This window comes from Cygnus olor, chromosome 9 (genome assembly GCF_009769625.2).
Source record: "Cygnus olor isolate bCygOlo1 chromosome 9, bCygOlo1.pri.v2, whole genome shotgun sequence".
Lineage (NCBI taxonomy): Eukaryota > Metazoa > Chordata > Aves > Anseriformes > Anatidae > Cygnus > Cygnus olor.
In genome coordinates, this window is record NC_049177.1 from 958,155 (window position 1) to 977,426 (window position 19,272).

The 19,272-nt window shown below is 40.1% G+C and overlaps 1 protein-coding gene and 1 long non-coding RNA gene across 4 annotated transcripts; both read left to right on the top strand.

Moving 5' to 3' along the window:
- Positions 1 to 2,921: 2,921 nt before the first annotated feature.
- PLSCR5 (phospholipid scramblase family member 5) lies at positions 2,922 to 15,109 on the top strand. 3 transcript variants are annotated; one of them, XM_040567421.1, is made up of 9 exons: positions 2,922 to 3,144; positions 3,730 to 3,955; positions 6,462 to 6,613; positions 10,559 to 10,601; positions 11,415 to 11,635; positions 12,697 to 12,858; positions 13,711 to 13,872; positions 14,844 to 14,922; positions 15,009 to 15,109. In XM_040567421.1, exons 2-8 carry the CDS (start codon positions 3,943 to 3,945, stop codon positions 14,880 to 14,882), a joined length of 792 nt encoding a protein of 263 aa, XP_040423355.1. In that variant the 5' UTR covers positions 2,922 to 3,144; positions 3,730 to 3,942; the 3' UTR covers positions 14,883 to 14,922; positions 15,009 to 15,109. The 3 variants fall into 3 exon arrangements, with proteins under 3 accessions (XP_040423355.1, XP_040423357.1, XP_040423356.1); XM_040567423.1 differs by lacking the exon at positions 13,711 to 13,872; XM_040567422.1 differs by lacking the exon at positions 2,922 to 3,144 and having other exon boundaries at positions 3,602 to 3,955.
- Positions 15,110 to 15,806: 697 nt separating this feature from the next.
- Positions 15,807 to 19,224, top strand: LOC121074839. Its single transcript, XR_005822560.1, has 3 exons — positions 15,807 to 15,927; positions 16,609 to 16,693; positions 18,182 to 19,224. It is a non-coding gene; the product is annotated as an uncharacterized LOC121074839 (long non-coding RNA).
- The last annotated feature ends 48 nt before the right edge of the window (positions 19,225 to 19,272 follow it).

Genomic DNA, 19,272 nt, shown 5'->3' on the forward strand with positions numbered 1-19,272 from the left:
TCAGCTGGGGGTGGCTGTGTTAGTGATGTAGTTCAGTCAGTGTTTTTAAGGCAATCTCCTGGTCCTCCCCACACAAAAGCATCCAAAATATACAGTGTTTTCTGATAACAACAGCTCTGATTTTACCTAATGAATTTTCAAAGCCAGTGAAGAAACTAAGAGCGATTAGGCTGTAGAAAAGCAGCATCTACATTAAGCGATACGGTATCTTTTCTCTATGGACCCACCTGGTTGACTAAGACTCTAGACTTTCAGGAGGGACATGTGTGTTTTGGCTCTGCGCTGTCTGAGACAATGACGTCTTAGTCCGTGGACATGTTTCCTACAGGCTGCAGTACTTTGTGTAATATATACCCATTAATTGTAAAGGTGTTTGTGTCAGCTTATGACACAAACATAGGGATGGATCTCTGCGTTTCTGGAGATGAGGTGGTTATAGAAAAGAGTTGTCTGTTTTTCTTTTACATCAAATACTGATAATGAGTGCAAGGAAGACAATTGTTGAAATATTCAATATAAGCAAATGGTTGGCCTGAAATGCACAGTGTCACAACTACAATAGTATAAATGTGTGGCAGTCTAATGAACTGAAAGCTTCTGAAAGTTTCTTATTAATATGGGATGCAGTATGAAAGCAACATTTTTTTGTACAACAGAAACAATTACTTTGTGATAAATACCATACATACCTGTGCTAACTGCAGGACAGAAACAGGTAAATAATGACCTAAGGGGAACCATTACCTGATCCAACACCTCTTCTAGTAAAACCAAACAAAAATAATTAGATATTAAGGCATTAAAAGCTAAATATACTATATTTCCTTCTTGATAAGCAAATTTTAAAGAAAAAAATTAGGAAGGTGTCTAGACATATAAATTCCTCCAGCCAAGCAGTGCTTGCCCTGATCTCAAAGCCTCTTTGATTTTAATAGATCTACCAAGGTGCTAACTTGCAACTTCCAATGATTTGTTCATCAATCTTTATAAACTTTACAGCATGGGATGGAGCAAATTTATTTTTCAGTTAAAGGGAATGCACATACACACACTCAGTTTCTGTTACACACAAATTATTAATACCTGCAAACATGTTACAGGTGTCAAGCAACTTAATACAGAGGAAGGGAGCAGGCTCAGTGTTAGTGTTCTGTCCTAGTAATGAAGCAAATGTAGGCAGTGAGCCCTGAAGCCTTCAACAGGGGGCAAAGGTTCCCAGCTCAGTGTCTTGGCAGAATTTGGGTGCTGCCGTTCTGCTTGTCCTTAAAAGTTGTCTAGAAATAGTTATATATAATTCTTTAAATGTTCCTCCCTTGTTTGTAGTTTTTCTGTATGTATTTTTAAATAGCACCAAAGGATGCTTGCGTTTGTGTATAAATATGATAAATAAGTCTTCTGTTGCTGCAGTCCTTAGTGAGGCTGCCTTTAATCACAGCTGGAGCAGTTTCTGACCAATATGTGAGTACTTAATAAAAAGATAAATTGAGAAGAAATAAACCGTTAAACACATAATTTTAATTGTAAAGACCTATCTCAATGCAAAAGTTGTTTTCAATTCCTGCAGAAATCCCTTGATGTAATCTACTAAAACGATTGTTTCAACAACAAAAAAAAAAAAAAAAAAAAAAAAACAAACAAACAACAACAATGTGGTAAGAGGGGACATTGTGAAAGATATGGAAATTTGTGAAAGAAACGGAAAAACATAAAACGCACTTCGAGCCACACTTTATATCTTTCTATTACCTGTTTACTGCAATTTTGTAAATAATGCCATGAAATTAGTTCTTTGGGGCAGAACTGCTTCAGGGAAATGTTTATTTCATGAGCAGCAGAACAACGAAGCCTGGTCCCTGCCCGCGCGTGGACCTGCCTGTGCCACCACGGCGGCTCCAGCTTCTAGAGGGAGCCCGTGCTCTGGAAGCAGCCTCGGCAGCTCCTCCCTGTGCCCGTGCTGGGGCAGCCCAGCCACCCTGCTGCCCTCCTGCCCGCTGCCTGGCACCGGGAGCTGGCTGCTACTGGCTGCGGTGGGCAAAGCAGAGGGCTCCCACGACTGGGCTGGGCTGCCCCAGGCCCCTACAAGCAGGGGTTGGGGATGGCAAGGACTAGCCAGAGAGCTGGTTGGAGTTCTCACAAAATGCTCTGCAAATGTTTGAAAGCTTTTCCTTCAGCATATATCTCTAAGTGTGTGTTTTGTCTGTTTTAGGCACGTTTTTCTTACTGCACCACACTTGCTTTATGTGTTGACAGAAGTACTGTTTTTTTTTTTTTTTTTTTGGTTTTATGGGAGGTAAAGCAAGTCTTTTTTCATTTTCAAAGCTGGGTTAGTGCTGTATCTGAGTTGCTTTTTGAAATTTTCTATCCATTGTTTTCAAAGTTATGTTTACGATATTTTCCCAGTGCTTTCTCTCTCCCTTTCTTCTTCAGGAAGCTTGTTTAAGCTTTGTGTCTGCTCCCCAGGTTAGATCCTCGCTCTGAAGAAGCACATCTTTGACAAGGAGAAAGGAAGCAAAAAACTTTTAGTCATTCCTAATCTTTCTTTCCAGTGATGTCAAACTTCTTCCCAGTCTGGAGGGATTTGTTTAGTGTGGCATTTTTCAGTAGCCAAAGTTCCTTTGTCTGTGGGCTGCCTTCTCCCTCCACGCTGTGTTTCCAAGGGGTGAGCCCAGCCGGGATCAGCTGGGTAGGGCTGCACTGCCCAGTGACTTCCCAAGTGTGCAACGACAAAGTGCGGGGAGGTTTTGCACAGCCAGATTTTCACATGTTTCACTGGGAGACCCGTGGGATTTGAATTTACTAATACAGTCAATAAAAAATGGGTTCCGTGTTTGTATTATTATTATTATTATTATTATTATTATTAGGGTTTCTCTGCATTCTTCTTTCATGGATTCTTCCTTGTCCGTATCTTCCTCAGCTGTACCCTCTGGAGTTAAATCTGCCCGGATGTGCCCCTACAGGCCGTTTCAAACCGATAGGACCTGCAGTAACAGGATAGAAAATGGTCCCCAGCACCTCACCCTGATCCTCTGCGCCCTCTGCTCAGGCCCTGCCATTTTTGCAGCCATGCATCATATCTGTCTGCGGCTCACACGTGCGTGATCTCCATGGCGACTTGGGCACTTGAGGTGGAAATATGAGCTGGTAAGTCAAGGTTACTCTCCCTCCTCCTCCCTTCCGCTCAGTGCAATGCGGGTAATTATGCGTGGTACTTTTTGGACTGGACTGTACTCATCCGGAGCAGAGCACAGACAGCGAGTTTTAATTCGCCCATGCAGTCTGAACACCTCACAGGGATCAGCAGCAGAGCCCCGCATGTCAAGGGGCTGTGGAGGGGCCGGCACAGGGTCCTTTCCTGGGGCTCAGTGATGTCCCTTGCAGGGGACAGTGATGCCCGACCAGTGGAGCGCAGAGAGAAAGCCCAGGTAGCTCCCCATGCTCTGAGCATGGGGTTTGATGACTGAGGGTCAGCAGTAGGGAAATGCAGGTAGTTAGCTCCCCTGTCCTTGCTGGATACCTGCAGAAACAGAAACATAAATATTGAATTATAAAGACAGAATTTGTATAGTCACGGAATATATACATACATTATAAAGTGGAATTTTAGGTCTAAAGCATTCAGTTACCTGGTGAGTATGTTGAAGTTTTGTCTCTTTGTATGCACAAAACACTTCCTCTTTCCATTGGTGCAAATGACTTGAAATGAATAATGTTTTTCGTGTTTGTTAGCATCATCTCCCCCTGTTGTCCATCGACATAAAATGCAGTGTTCTGGAACATGAAAAAGGCAATACATTTCCTCCAGTTCTTTGTAAGCTGATATGAAGTACACAGACACCTTCTGAAGTTTTGTGCATGCTGTGCTCTTTTTTTCTTTGCTGCAACAAGAAAAGCCTTTTCTTTTAACCTGCCTTCCTTTGAAGAAGTAACTCAGGAAGCTTCATGGCCTCTCAAGGTAAGTGCATCTATAGTCTGTATTTTTAGATCATGTTTATAGAAAACTACAGTCTCGTACGTTTCCAGCAATCAGCAGTCTGATGAAATGAGAGTTTCAGGCTAAAACCACAGCAGCCAAAGCACGGTTGTTTTGGCTTCCTTTAATTTTTCAGCATTCAAGAGGCTCCTGAGGAGGCTAAAATCTATACTGGAATGTTATTTGAATAATATATGTTACAAAATGTTAGCATGTGCATTCAGTCAGAAAATGGTGTGTTTGTATGTTTGTGTTTAAACCTGTCAGTATAGGCTGTATGGAAAGACATGTACTGATCCAAGATTAACACAGATTTTTGCACTATTCTTTCCTATTCCACTTTGAAAATACAAAATCAGCAAATGCCTTTCACTTTCAAAACTGCCCAGAGTAATATAGGAAAATAAATATCTGAAGGAGAACTGAATTTAACCAGATTACTTCTATCTGTGTTCATTTTTGTCATGTATTGTCTTTGAGCTGGAGCCCATTGGGTATTCAGTAGTATGCTGATCTAACAAGCCATCAAAATTCATTTTTTCTATTCTGACAAATACTAAAACTAAGCAGAAAGACACAAATCTGTTTTTTCTTAATGTGAATGCAACCCCATAGAGGTCACCCTGGTGTTACGTATGGAGGCAGATGCTGGCCCAGGGAGCTCCAGCAATGTCTGTGTGTTTGCCAAATGTTTACCATCCTCATTCCCCCCCACAACATACTTAAGACATTCAGCATTTTCAGTGTTTGAATTTATACAGCAGCAGACAGATTTAAGGGCATTGTTGTACTATTGGAATATACATTTTTCCCTGAGGAGTATACATTTTGCTTGTTTTTAGCCATATAAAAGAGATCTGGTTATGTGTATTTTAATGTATAACAATTAACAGAAGCAACAAAATATTCATGTTGTGTAAAATAGTTTCATAATGAAGGAAGTTGATAATATGCTTCTGTTAGGAGCCAGTAGCTCCCTACATTATAATTGTATGGAATGCTCACTGTATCATGTGGTAACTTTTAAGTTCCCCCATACCATAAATGAAATAGGAAAGAACCACAAAAAAATAGACAGAGCCTCAGAGTAGCTTAGGTTGTCATCAATATTTAAGGTATTTACTGTTTGATTTTTGTATAGCTTAAAATTTGACTGGTAGAACTGCAATTTGTTGTCTTTTTTCTCTTTATTATCCAAGAATAACACAAACACTTGACCACTTCATGGCATTTCATGTAACAACAAGAGTTATGGCAGTAACAGAACCCTGTGAGGTAAAATGATGCAGAAGAGCATATAAAATATTTATCACCCAGTTATACATTTTTAAAAGCCAGCTACAAATTCAAAGGGGTTGCTTCTTCTTCATGTGGTCTCAGACTTTGAAGGAAAGCAGTGGCTGCGAAGGCAAATTAAGATCAAAATATGATTAAACGATGAATCAGCCACACTGGGTTCAAATAAAGCTAAAGGATCTCATTTAAACCCACACCTGCAAAATAGATCTTCAGACCTAAAGCCCAAGTTCCTTCTAGATCTCAGGCCTCATTGTGCCCAGGTATTGTTATGCAGGAGATAAAAATGATCAGTCTGGAGACTGCTTTCTTGCTGAAGCACGGGGGCTCAGTTTAATACGAGGACTTGCAATATACGTGCTGAGAGCTTCAGCTGCTCTTGCTTGTTCCAGCAGAGCTAGTGTTACTGAAGGCTGTGGAAAGATGCTGATAGTGAAACCGATGGGAGTGCAGAATCAAATGGCCAAGGAGCTTGCTGCACGGAGAGAGAAGATGCCTGTGTATATGAGTAGATTGATGCACAGAGGTGCCAGTAACAGTAAATGCTCACGTTACCTCCAGCAGCACTAGTCAGGGTAACCAGCATTGTGTCCTAAAAGAAGGGTTTGCAACAGCAGACCAGAAAATGCAGCTTACCAGTATCTGATCTCCTGTTAAGATTAATGAATAATGCACTGGAAGAAGCTGTAGACTTTTCATACCACAGCTGTAACATGTAGCATGGGGAATATGAGATCCCTGGAAAGTTTATCTCTAATTAAAGAGAAAACATGCATGCCCTTAAGATGCTGGAAGGGAAACCAGCCCTGACAGGTAGCTGGGTGGACATCAGCACAGCGGGAGCAGTGCCGAGCAGCCCATGCTCAGGAGCCCACGGCCACTCCATGTGTGAGCATGGCTCAGCTCCAGCCTTGTCCCATGGATGAACTGTCCCAGCATCTCTGGGTTTAGTTTCATCTGAAGGGATCTCAGTTTGCAAGCTCCAAGACAGCTTTGTAGGGTGAACCGGAGTGCTGGAAGTGAGGGAGCATCAGGAGATTCGCTTCAGATCCTTGCTCTTCATCTGAACTAAAATGCTGACATAGTCCCAGGCAGAATGTGACACTAGTGTCCCAGTTTGGATCTGAGCAACTAGCTGCTGTTCGACGCTGTTCGTTTCTGATTTTTTTTAATTTATTTTCTCCTCCTGCAGAATCTCAACGACAAACAAACCCAATCTTTAAGGATTACCTCCCTGGTTCTTCTGGCCTTCCTGAACAAGATAATCCTGTTGAACCCATAAGCCTCTGGAAGCAAACATCGCATGCTCATAACTTGCCACCTGGTCTGGAGTACCTGAATCAGGTCCTGAATATTTCCAAATGCTAGAACTGTTCTGTTTTCATCATGGACAGATAAATTTGGGGGGTGGGGGAGTGTTCTTTTTTTTTTTTTTCTTGTGGAGGGGGAGTTGGAGAAGGGGAAGCTTTTTGGTTGTCTGATATTATTATGAAATAAGGAGCATAGGACTAATAAGCTCTTCCTTCATTGCTGCCATTCATTTTTATTGAAAAACATTTGTTGTGTGTGTAGTTCACTTTGCCCCCCAAACATGATTTTCCTGTCTCTAGGACTTGCTTTTTCCTGATCATAACTTTTATCCCTCTCATTGTCCCGCCCAGTTTCCTTCCAGCTCCTTAAGAGCTCACTCCCAGGGAAACCACTGCCAAACTCCGGTTGACCTCAAAACTAGTCTGGTTGATGAAAACAAGCAGTGTGCAAAAGGAACTGTCACATTCCATCCTTTTGGGAACATGCAGGTCTTCTGAGCAAATTCCTTGTGCCCACCGGGACAGTGCCCTCAAGGTTAGAGGGAGGGTCCTGGGAAAGCCAGCTCCCAAGGGGATGACTCAGTGAGTGAAAGCCTGGGCAGCTGCAGACCCGCACCCACTCTGTTTTGGGCTGTGGGGAAGGAAAGGGCTAGTGCCAAAGGCAGAGAATTGCATGGAGATGGAAGCTAAATTCACAGGCAGGGGAGGGAAAGGGAATGGTAAAGACATCTTAGTCCTGGTGCTAAATGTGCACCTGTTCACCTTGCTCTGTGAAACCACACAGTTCCTGGAGTTCCGATCAGTGGTGGTCTGCAGCTCCATAGCTTCAGCAGATCAGTTCCAAAAGTTTCATCTTTTCCTGATTTCTTTTTTTTTTGGAGGTCCACCCCTGGCTACTGCTTTGACACTGTCTCCAGTTTGCATTTCACAAATGGCCAGATACCGTCAATCTTACATACACTGAGTAACACTTCATGCATCCCAGCTGGTGTGGCAGGGGGCAGAATCAGGCCCACAGTGTAGTCAGATGACGGTGATTCCAATGCACACACTTCTGCTGTGTTTGTGCTTTGGTAGTGCTGAGAAATGCTTGTTTCACTTGAGGGCTCTATTTCAAATATGCTTGTCTGTAGCTTGGTTTAGAAGCAGAAACTGAATGCATTTTATATTTGGATCCTAAGCCACTTAGATAGCTAACAAAACGAGGAGGCCCTTCAGAAATCATCTTTCATGTGGAGTAACGATTTTCATTTCATGGTGCCTGTGCACAAAATGATATGTGTTGTCAATTACAGAAGCGTTTGTTCACAGACTGTCGAGCTACATTTTTTAGTCAAAAAGTGATTGTGATAGTAAATACTTGCCAAGTTACATATTCAGTCTTCTGCATGAACATGAATTACACCTCAGCTTTAGCTGTACAATGTGGGCAAGCACATTCTAGTTCTCCATTTTACAGAAGCTTTACATCTGACACAAAGACAAAAGAGCAAGGAGCTGTCAGAACTATAACTAGAACTCAAGACTTCATTCACGCTTGTTCTCAGCCTAATAACCATGTGCCTGTGCTGCAGCCCTTCCTAATTATTCTCAATTTGCTCTGCTGTCTGAAGAGAGTAAAGAGGGTATGCAATGCTGAGCCAGCCTGGCTTCCTGACACAACCATGTTGCCCCTGAGCAACCCACTGCAGGTTTTCTGTTAAGGATTTTCATTGTGTAAGAGAAAAAAAAAATTACATCTGCTTGCTGGAGAGTGGCTGAAGAGTGTTAAGCAATTTTCACCGAGGTTCAGCTTCTCCAAGGTCAGGTCTGGCTGTTAACGTGGTCTGACAGCATCCCCTGGAGTAAGGGCTAGGGGACAGTAACAACAAAACGGCGATTGCACCTCTTTGTGTTGCACTGAAGATTTCTGCTCACTAGGATTTTTGTTACTGATTCAAGCTTTGAATCCAATCTGCTGGAATAAGGGAGGTCCAAGGACGACTCGTGGGTCCATGTCTGCTGTGTCACTGCCCGTGATGCTGCATTTGTGAGAGGATGTGGTCAGCCTGGCCCTCACTGTCCCTCCTGCTGGCCAGGGAAGCTGTGGAAGGAGAACAACTCTCCCTTCTCCCTCATTCTATTGATTCTACTTTTCTAGATGAATTTTTTTTTGAAGTAATCCAGTCCTCTGCTCTCTTGTATTTAGGTCTATTTAGAGATTCAAACCTCCCCTCCTCTGGATTATTGGTGTATACCACAGCTAGTGTTTCCATGCGTTGCAGAATGTTCTGGTGCGGGATGCTACTTGTACTTGCTGTGAGATCCCCACAGTCTTATACAAAACAGGAACTCAAGGGCCCAGCATGTAGTGATGGGTGAGAGGAAAAGAAAATATCTGTCTCATTAAAGCCAGAAAGAAGTATTTCCCTCTGGAAATACACACCTGAAGCCAGCCAGGCTGTGGAGCAATGCACTTGGCTGTTCAAAGCGCTTCAGAGACTGGCAATATACCGCTTCTGCCCTGGTACACTGATACCATGACTTTCTGTAATTACCACAAAAGTGACACTCTAAACACTTTTCTACAAGACAGGTTACCCAAAAACCATGATTAACTTCCAGATCACAGCCATAGTTCTTGGAATTGTGCAGTGTCTATCCCAAAGGTCAAGGAAACCTTTGCCCAGAGCAGGAATAGATGGAAGAGACCTGAGATGAATTTTCCAAGAAGCTCAACATTGTGTTGTGCCACTATCCAGGCTTAACGAATTTTGTAAGAAGTTTCTTTGTTCAGATTTTGTTAGACTGATCAGATGTAAATTTAATACTGACAAAACTAAATTCTGACAATAAGCTGTGTATAAGGAATTTAAACACATCTGAGCTCAAGAGGACCGAGACCCATGTAAACCAAAGGGCTTTGGATGCTTTCAAATGCAGTGCAGAATTCCCTTAATCCACAAGTGTCCCAATAAAAGATGCATCAGAATGGCTGTCTTGCAGAAACAAGGCAAAACAAACAAGCCTAACAAGTGGTACTGCTGTGTTGTCTAAATATGGCCTCTGCCTGGGACACAACAAACTAATACACAGAGCAAAATCACTCAAAGCTTTTAACAATACAGGCTCATTATTTTTCTTTTCCCTGTGAAAATCTATGTGGAGGAAAGGAATCCATATTAAATCAATACTAAAATTTTAAAATAGCCCTGCCATCTTTAACCTGTTTATTCATTTTTCATCAGCAGAGCTCAGTACCAACTTCCCATGAGCTCCAAGGCTTCTCATATCTCATGAAATTTAAATGACAAACAGCAAAGATTCTTGGGAGAAGATTTTTAAGTCCAAATATTTTTTATTATTTCTAGCATGCACATTTTAGAGATTAATGAAAGGGATACAGAAGTTTCTCTCCTACCAGTTTTTCTTTGCTGCCTGCACTAGCTGCAGGAGATGACTGGAATTGATAAATGGCTGCAACAGTTGGAATGTGTACCGGGTAAGATTTGTCAATCGTAAAATATACAAATGCCAGAGAACTGTGACATGCTGGTCTCAGAAGTCTGCCACATGCTTTTTGACTTCAGCTGTGAGTAATGGCAAAACCCTGTGTCAGGTTTCTGATACCTACCAGGGTTTTGAGTAGAAGGAACTAGCAATACCTAACATGTCAGGTAAAACATGCACAAAAAGTCACATAAAACTGGAAGGTGGGCTGAAATCAAGGTAGACTGAAATTAAGGCTTTGTAATACCAGTGATTGTTTTCTAAAGCAGAGTATGGCAGAGGGACAATAAGCACAGAAAAGCTGGGTGTCATGGCAAAGAGTTTTTCTCCTACATTTGTAACCAGTTCATAGATGAGGACAGTTTCAGGCAGTGAGGACTTCTCTGGGGAACTCTGAAGGGAAAGAAATATAAATGGGCAGGTGATCGCTGGCAGCTGTAGGCCCTTCCAACACTCACTACCTTGTTTTTTGTTTTTTATTTTTAAACAGCTGGACCGGATAATTATTCATCAGCAGGTGGAGCTCCTTGAAGGTATGGTGCAATCCTTATCACGCTCTAACAGTGCTGGTACACAGATATCTCCAAAGGGCTTTCAAGTCTTCTCCCCATCTTGCTGGAGTCATTGCAAAGCCTTCTGCTGACTTTGCGTCAGGCCTCTAATGTGGTGGTAGTATGGTGAAATGAGGAAAGGAGGATCACAAAGAGCCTCTGCTTCAGCCCTAAAACCCCTCTCTCAAAGGTATTAAAGATGAATTTTTTCCATGGATTGGAAAGATGGTTGTTGTCCTTAATAACAACTAACATACTACAAGTGAATAGAGAAAGAAAGGTCAAAAAACAAAATGAAGCATAATTTTATTTACATAGTTCCTCAAAATTTCGAAGTTTCAAGTTCTACAAGTAAACCATTTTTAAATGCGTTTCTCCCACTTGAAATGTTTTTGACCTGATTCTTGGGTACCTCTCTGAGTGCAAGTTGTCACTGAAGAGGGATAGCCTCATATCATTATTCTTCACAGGTTACAAAGAAGAAGCCAAAACCAAAACTCAGGACATGAATTCTGTTTTGTGATCTATACTTCAGTGTACAGCAAACCAAAGTCTTTGAACTAAATGTTCTTTCAAAATACAGAGTTGACATTATTATTTCATTATTATTGTACTTTGTGTAATTTCAAAACATTTTTTTAAACAGTCTCTGTTCATAGATTTTAGAATATATACTGCAGAGAAGACTGAAGCTGTAAACTTGTATGCAAAGCTGAATTTGGTGAGTCTTGGCAGAGGCTACCTCTAATTCTAACATTACGCTACGGTAACATCCGACTTGTTTTGCTTTATTAGCCATACTTGGCACAGAGACCTGCAGCAAATATGAGATAAAAAACCATTTGGGACAAAGAGTTTACTTTGCAGTGGAAGAAAATGGTTGCTTTGATCGTAACTTGTGTTCGCCTATAAGGTCTTTCACCATAAGGATCGCTGATAACTCAGGCCGAGAAGTGATTACAGTGAATAGACCCTTGAGATGCAACAGCTGCTGGTTCCCCTGCTTCCTGCAAGAGGTGAGTGCTGCCTAATTGCCTTTTGTCCGAGCATCTCACTGCATGTGCTCAGCATTAATTAAGCTTTGTGCGACCTCAGTGAGGATGGCAGGAAGGAATTCCCAGCCACATCCCAGCCCCAGGCTGTGCGGAGGGCAGCTTCTGTTCTCACCTCTGCGTGTGCCCAGGCAACATTACAAGTGGGAGGAGAATAAAAACCTTATAGTGGCTACCGGGCTATGTTCTCACTTCCTTTAAAGACCATTCTTACCTTCATTTAGAAGCAATTATTGGCAAAAAAGATCCTTTTACATGTGATGCTCCCAGCATGCTTCTTCCCTCATGGGCATCCCAAATAGACCCTTATATCTGACGATACAGATTTCTCCAGTTAGGTAATGCCCTAAAACACTGCTTGCCCTGATCAGACTAACATCTGTTAGTGCTACAGGTGTATGTCACTCACTGCAAGCCCAGTGTGGGAAAGAGGAAAAATTCCTGTAGCCGTCAGTGCGTGGGTGTGATTGGGAGGCAGATACAAGAAAGCCGATGCATTGTGCCATGGGTCTGCCTCTTCAGGGCTATATATTTCTTGGAAATTGCAGAAAAAAAAAAAGCTTCTTTGAGTGAAAAACACAGAATCAGATTTTTCCATTCCATTTTTCTCCTACTCATGCATCTTTCTTATTTTATGAAAATGTTTTATAGAGTGACTCACCTACCTATTTTATTGGTTCTGCATCAGGATTTTAGAAAAAAAAGGTCCTTGGGTAGCACAATTACTTCATAAAAAAGCCTATAGGATACTTGCTGATTACAATACTTTCGTATTACATTATATGACCTTTCTCAAATCTCACATTGATGTTAGCTTCTGGTGCAGCTTTTGAGGTTTGCATTGTTCACTGTATTTAAAAACACCATTAGACAGCCATTAGATATCCAGTTCATGGTTCAGTAAAATGATACATAATTACGTTCAGTAAATAAATATTTTGCAGTTATCTAAATGATACAGTATTATGGAAAAATACACTAATATAAAGCTAGTTTACAAGATTTTGTTTTGCTTTGTTTGATAGCTAGAAGTGCAGTCCCCACCAGGTACAATAGCTGGGTACGTTGTACAGAACTGGGACCCTTTTCTGCCTAAGTTTACTATACAGAATGAAAGCAAAGAAGATGTCCTAAAAATAATTGGCCCATATGCAACCTGTGGCTGTTTTGAAGATGTTGAGTTTGAGGTATGTTACTTATGAGTGTTAAGAATTTTAAGGTTACTGCTTTGAATGAATTTCTCACTCAAAAATCCTATTATTCTACCCTTAAAAATATTAAGTACACTGAAATAATTTGGGAACAGAACTACAACGATGTGCATTGGTGTTCCTGATTTCTACGTGCAGATTCCTGCAGGTGTTTTCTGAACAGGAGTGACAATTCTGCATCCATTTAACATCATTTGTCAGGAGAAAAGTAATTCTGAAGAGCCATTGAAATATTTAGAGGGAGATCTATGAGATGAGAGGGAGAATGGGAGATGATTGAAGAAACCATGGACAGAGGTTTCTAATGTGAACAAAGCTCTTTCTCTTAGTTAAAGATTCATAAGAGTACTTCTGTGTTGTTAGCCACATCAGAAGAGTTCAGTAGGGAATGTCCCAATTTTCAGTATAGTCTGAGAAACATGAAGATGGCTGCATAATCAAGAACATATCTGTCAGTTGTAGGGGACAGTGGTCCACAGCAGTGATGCTACTGTGACTTGGAGCACATCAGAAACACAAAATGGGGAAAAAAATCTGTTATGAAAGAAGAATCGGTATAAATTTTCACAATTGCCTTCCTCCACTTTTCCATCAGCTCTGAAGATGCTGATATCTCCAAATGTGTAAGAGAGAGACCCTTTCTTGTGCGCCATTCCTAAAAATAAATCTGACACTAATAGAGCATTTCAATGACAAGAAGAAAAGAACAGCCTGACAACTATGGCATACTCTGCATACTGGGGCAGTCATTAATTCTGTGGGGATATAATCAGTGCGTATTACATTTATTTACATTTAGTTTTTTTTTCCTATCTTTCATTGGTGCAGGTAAAAGTTCTCAATGAAATGTCAACAATTGGCAAAATTTCCAAGTACTGGTCTGGATTTGTAAACAATGTCTTTACCAACACTGCCAACTTTGGGATCCAGGTCCCAGTAGATCTTGATGTGAAAATCAAGGCAGTGATGATTGGTGCATGTTTCCTCATCGTAAGTATGAAAAATCAAGAGGTAGTCCCATGGAGCTGGGCAGTCTGTGGGAACAAAGGGGCCCTTGCTGTCAGCTGTGATCCTACAAAGGCATACATGCAGTGAAAAGTCAAACCACTACCTGAAGGATAACAGTTCACTGGAAACCTTTTATTTATTTTTTTGTCATTCCATTTTTAGTTTTTCTATTTTTGTAATATTTTGTTCATTAAACTTTTAAAATAGTATTCTATGTGTAGTTCAATATCTTGCATGACAGGATCAAATATCAAATGTAGCAAACTCCCCCAAGCTTCTTATCTGCTGTGTTTGTACGGGTGTATGATCCATAACACAGGTTATGGTAGCTCTGGTGGCAATTTAAAACACTGAGTCCAGTTCTTAAGTTCCAGGGCAAAACCAACCCTCTAAAAATTAACTGTTCAAACCTGGTTCCCAGCTGGGACTCCTTGGTGGGGAGGGAGGCAGCTGCCTCTTCAATAACTCTGTTGAGTGTTCTGCATGTATAGTATTCAGGTCATATGATTTCTCCTAAAAAATAAAAAAATCTCTTGTGAAATTAATTGTAAGAAAAGAATTACATACGAAAAAGAGAATACTGTAGTTTTCTTAATGCTTGCTGCTTTTGTCAACTTTAATATGTTAATAGTAGCATGAAATGGTATCAGTCATCTGCAGTATATACATCAGAAAACACAAAAGGACAAAATTATGTAAATTATTCACTAGAAAGTATTTGCTTTAAAACAGCAACAGCTCAGATATTTAGTTTTTATTAGGTTAGAAATGTAACTCATAGTACTTAAGATTTTTGGATTGTCCTCTGAAACTCTGCTTGCTCAGTGGCAAAACAATATAAATTGATTGACTGACCTAATTACTTTATGTAATAAAAGCCTACAAATATGACTTTTGACATTAATTGTTGCATTTTTGTACCTTCCTTACATTCACAGTTTGTTTATTTGTAGGACTTAATGTTCTTTGAAAACTCTCTGGATGGATTATAACAGGATGACAGAAACAATAAAATATGCAGAATGTGTTTCAGTAAGTAAAAATGAACATAAATTGATCTTCTTGCTTTGAAGACTTATATGTTAGATACTTTCTAATTCTTTTTCATTTTCTTCCAGAAATCCCTTGAGCTTTGGACATGATTTTGAACTGCACAAATCCTTGTTCCGTGCAGGAAAAGAAAGGGAGCTAATGATGTTGTTTATTAAAATATTTCTCATGTAAATAATAATTTGCCACTTACATTTCATATGCATTGTAGCTAAACATATACTTTTCCCACAGAGCACTGTTGCTTTGGAACAGTGCTATTCTCTTCTTTCCCTTTTGATGTTCCTGCATGGGAAATCATGAAAGATTAGACGAAGGCTTGCAGCGTCACTGATGAAAGTCAATGTTTAAAGAACCCTTTGATGCTCTGTGAGTGCTGGTACCAGTTACTAACCACATGAAGGTGTGTTGTGTGGGTTTTGCTTTTGCTTTTTCATAATTTTAGAAGTAATTTTCTGATTTGTTATTTAATTAATAGCAACAAACTGAGTTTGAAAGCAACAAATATAAAGACATCACCCAATGGGAACTTCAAGATGGTATCTATTTAAGTAAGTTGAAAAAAACGGAAATGATGTTTGCTAGTAATTTAATTTTATGGCAAAGACTTATTTAATGAGCAGCAGCCAGAAATTAGGCTTCCAACACTAGAGTGGGGAACACAAATTCCATTCAGAAAATCTGGATTTTCACTGCCTATACTGAAGGCAGGAAATAAGGTTTGAGAGAGAGTCATCCCCTATGTGCTAGAGGTGCACAAATCACTTAACATTTGAACTATTTAGTGTGAAGGATTCTTGTTCCCATGAACAAAAATCTTTTTTTTTTTTTTTTTGGCCCTCTTCCTAATATCTGGTGGTAGATAACTTCTCATTCAGCCTTACCTGAGGCCACTCTAGAGCAAAACACCTTCCAGGGACAGAATTATTCTTTCTCTTTGGCAAAGGGAATGACAGGACTATGGAATAGCAGCTTTTTCTATTTCAGGTAAGTTTTAAATAGCTGTTCATTCCTGCAGTCACACCTCATAATATTGTTCCTAATCATTCACACCAACAGGCTTTTACTAATCCAGGCTTCCTGTCTAGGAACATCCATGATACACACAAGATATACACAGAAAAGTTTTTGTTGCAAAGTATTTGCTGTGCAAAGTTGCTTACATCTCTCTTAAAAACTCCAATGAGTCCTTCAAGAAGCAGAAGAGCACCATAAAATACTGGTGGTAAAACCAAACACTGTCATAATCACCAGTCAGGTTCACAAGAAGAAGATTTTACAAATCCCCTGGAATGCAGGATTTTGTAGCGTGAACTGGTAATTCAATTCTTGTAAATAACCAAACACATCAACGGAAGGGAGAGGAGATGATGAATTATTCATAAAAATGAAAAAGAGCTAAATTTATCAGGTGATTAATTCTCAACAAATATTTAGACTAATTTTAATTTAATGTTCATGGATATGAATTCAAACACAGTGAAGCCAGGAAGCAGCAACTAATGTTCCCATAGTGAAATTAGCTCAGGAACGCTTATAGATTTAAACAGTATGTTTTAGATTATATACCAGACTTGGATATTTATACAGATTTACATATGTCTTGAAAATAATTGTGGTTAACAAGCTCTGAAAATCATCATTATTTGTTAACCGTTTTGTTACCAGCTCTCACTATAATTCCTAGCAGCAGATCAGGCTAGAGCCAGCTGCAGTGATGAGCTCCAGGGAAGCACTGCTATCTCCCCTCCTGGTACGTTTCCGTGTTCTCTACCTATGTGTTTAGTGGGCAAGAAGCTCCCTCCTGTGGAAAGTTATAGTTTTGCAGAGAGGTACAGGTGACACGCCAATTTGCTCTTCTCACTAGTTACACACTGGTGTAATTCTACTAAATTCAGTCCTTTTACTCCTGACTTAATCTAATGCAGACTGAGGAAAAGAGCCAGATTGCTGTTTTAATTTATCCCTTTAAATCACTTTGCTACCTTAGACAGAAGTAACTGTACTGTAGCAACAGTGTTGGGTCTCATGTAACACCATGTTCTTGTACTCCTGGTGTGTGTGGCTGAACTCAGGGCCTGGTGAGAGCAGCTGGTCCTGGGTTATCAGCCACTCTTCTTCCAGTTTCCAGCCCTCTGATGACCCTTAGCAGCCAAAGACATCTTTAAAGCAAATGTGTTCAAACTCACTGAAGTCAATACAAAACAAGGTTGTCTTTACCTGGAGGGCTGAATTTGGCCATGAGTATCCACATATGCCCTGTAGGTGAATGATGCATACTTTTATATATTTTTATATATTGCAACCAGATGATCGTACTGTATTTCTTGTGCTTAGTGATTTTGTTGCTGGTTTTGTATGCTAATATACATTATTTTTCTTTCTTTTAAAAAAAAAAAAAAAAAAAGGAAAAAAGTAACAGATGTGTAGGGATGTATGAATGCCCCTGTTTACAGCCAGGGACAGCTTCTGAGACATACAGAAACAGGCTAAGTCCCTGGATAAAACAAAGCAGAGGGGCTGGGGCAGCTCTTTTTGGCTAGAACTTCCTCGGCAGCCTGCTTGACTTCAGTCCTAACTTCAGCATCCTGGTATAAATCTAGTGCCAATGCCAGCAGTTTTTCAACTGGAAGTTCCTTCACTTAAACTACAGTTGCCATGGGAAGGCAGGAATTTATGCTGCCAAATGATGAAATCCTAAGTGCTATTACTAAAGAAAAGTTAATGTACTACAAACATTTTCTACGTAATAAGAACGTTCTACTAATGTTCTTATTAACACCAATGAATTGCATGTGATGGAAGCTACATGAACTCTTTACAAAACCCCCATTTCACAATTCCCCAGTGCCATGAGTGGTGCTCCAAAGAATTTGGTATTCCCTCAAAGGAGAACAGATACTGTCTAAAGCAGAGTCACATCCTGAACATCTAGAAAGAAATACGTTTGTTCTAATGAAAGAGAAATTTTACTTAATTCAGCCAAGCGACTACTTTCCCATTTGATGGCTAGCTGTGGATCTGGGTAGTACATAATTCTTGTTTGCAGTAGGTGGCAGCAACAGTTCATTATTAGAATATTTAGCTTTCCACAAGCGTACCCAGGACTCTGATTAAAGATCAACTCGCTTTTAACCTCTAATTGATTTCTAAACTTAAATGGAGGATTTTTTTCTTTGTTGCCAGATATTAAACCTTTGGCATAAGATGCTTGATTGTCTTTATTGCCCGCAATTTACAGGTGAGTCATGGTGACGTATTTTGTGAGATCTGGTAGATGCACAGGCAGAATCCAGTCCACCATAAAGAGGGTTCTTCTTTTGGTCAGTCTAAAATCTATTTTGCACCTGGAACATCTCTACAACTTCCACAGGTGGGGAGGGGAGAAGCTGCAGTCCCAAGGCATTCCCCACCTTCTGCAGAAACAAAGTGATGTGTCTAAAGGAAACTGCTTTGTGGTGGGGTCCCTAGAAGTGTGAGGAAGTTTTCTATTAGTGAAATAGCTTTGTCCATGTGCTGTATCATCATGGCCTATCACCATGGATGGAGATGGAAACCCCCAGTACTGCCACAACCCCAGGTGACACCAGTACCTGGGAGGGAGCTGCTTTGTCCTTGGGAAGAGTAGCAACACAGCATCTCTGCAGGCTCTGAGATCTTTGATTATCTAATAATTTGCGGTATGTGAAAGTGCTTTTCTTTGAATTACTTTGATGTGTATATTGAAAAAGATCTTTTTAATTATTTATTTTAGAATTAGACAAACCAAGAAATGACGCAAAATAATCATTTTCTAATGGAGCTAAGTGGTATCTCTCTTTAGGAAAAACAAAATGCAATTTCCTCCTATGAACAGTCTTCTTACTTGTATTGCTTTCCTTTCAGTTAGAATGATATATTCTCTGTTAGAATGATACATACTAGTTTAATTCAAAGATCAGCTCTAGGTTTTTAAATGTACTTTTCCCTTCCTTAAAAGTGGCTCCAGGGTGGAGGTAAGGACTTTAGATCCTTAGGAAAAGTTACCCTATATTCTGTGAAAAGAGATTTGTTATTTTTCCTGAATTCCAAGATGCTTTGCTAAACTTGATCCCTCTTATGAATAGCTTCCTTAATGCCAAATCATTGTTGAGGTACTCTGTTAGCAATTGCTGTGAGACGGACTTGTTTATTTGCCACCATTTTATTCCTTCACTCTCCTTAAATGAAGGTAACAAAACAATTTGTTAAAGAGACTAATACCTTTTTTTTTTTTTTTTTTTTTTTGAGAGAGAGAGAGAGAAACAGCCAGGACAGATACAATTTTCTGCTTTCTTTTCCATATTTGTTAGG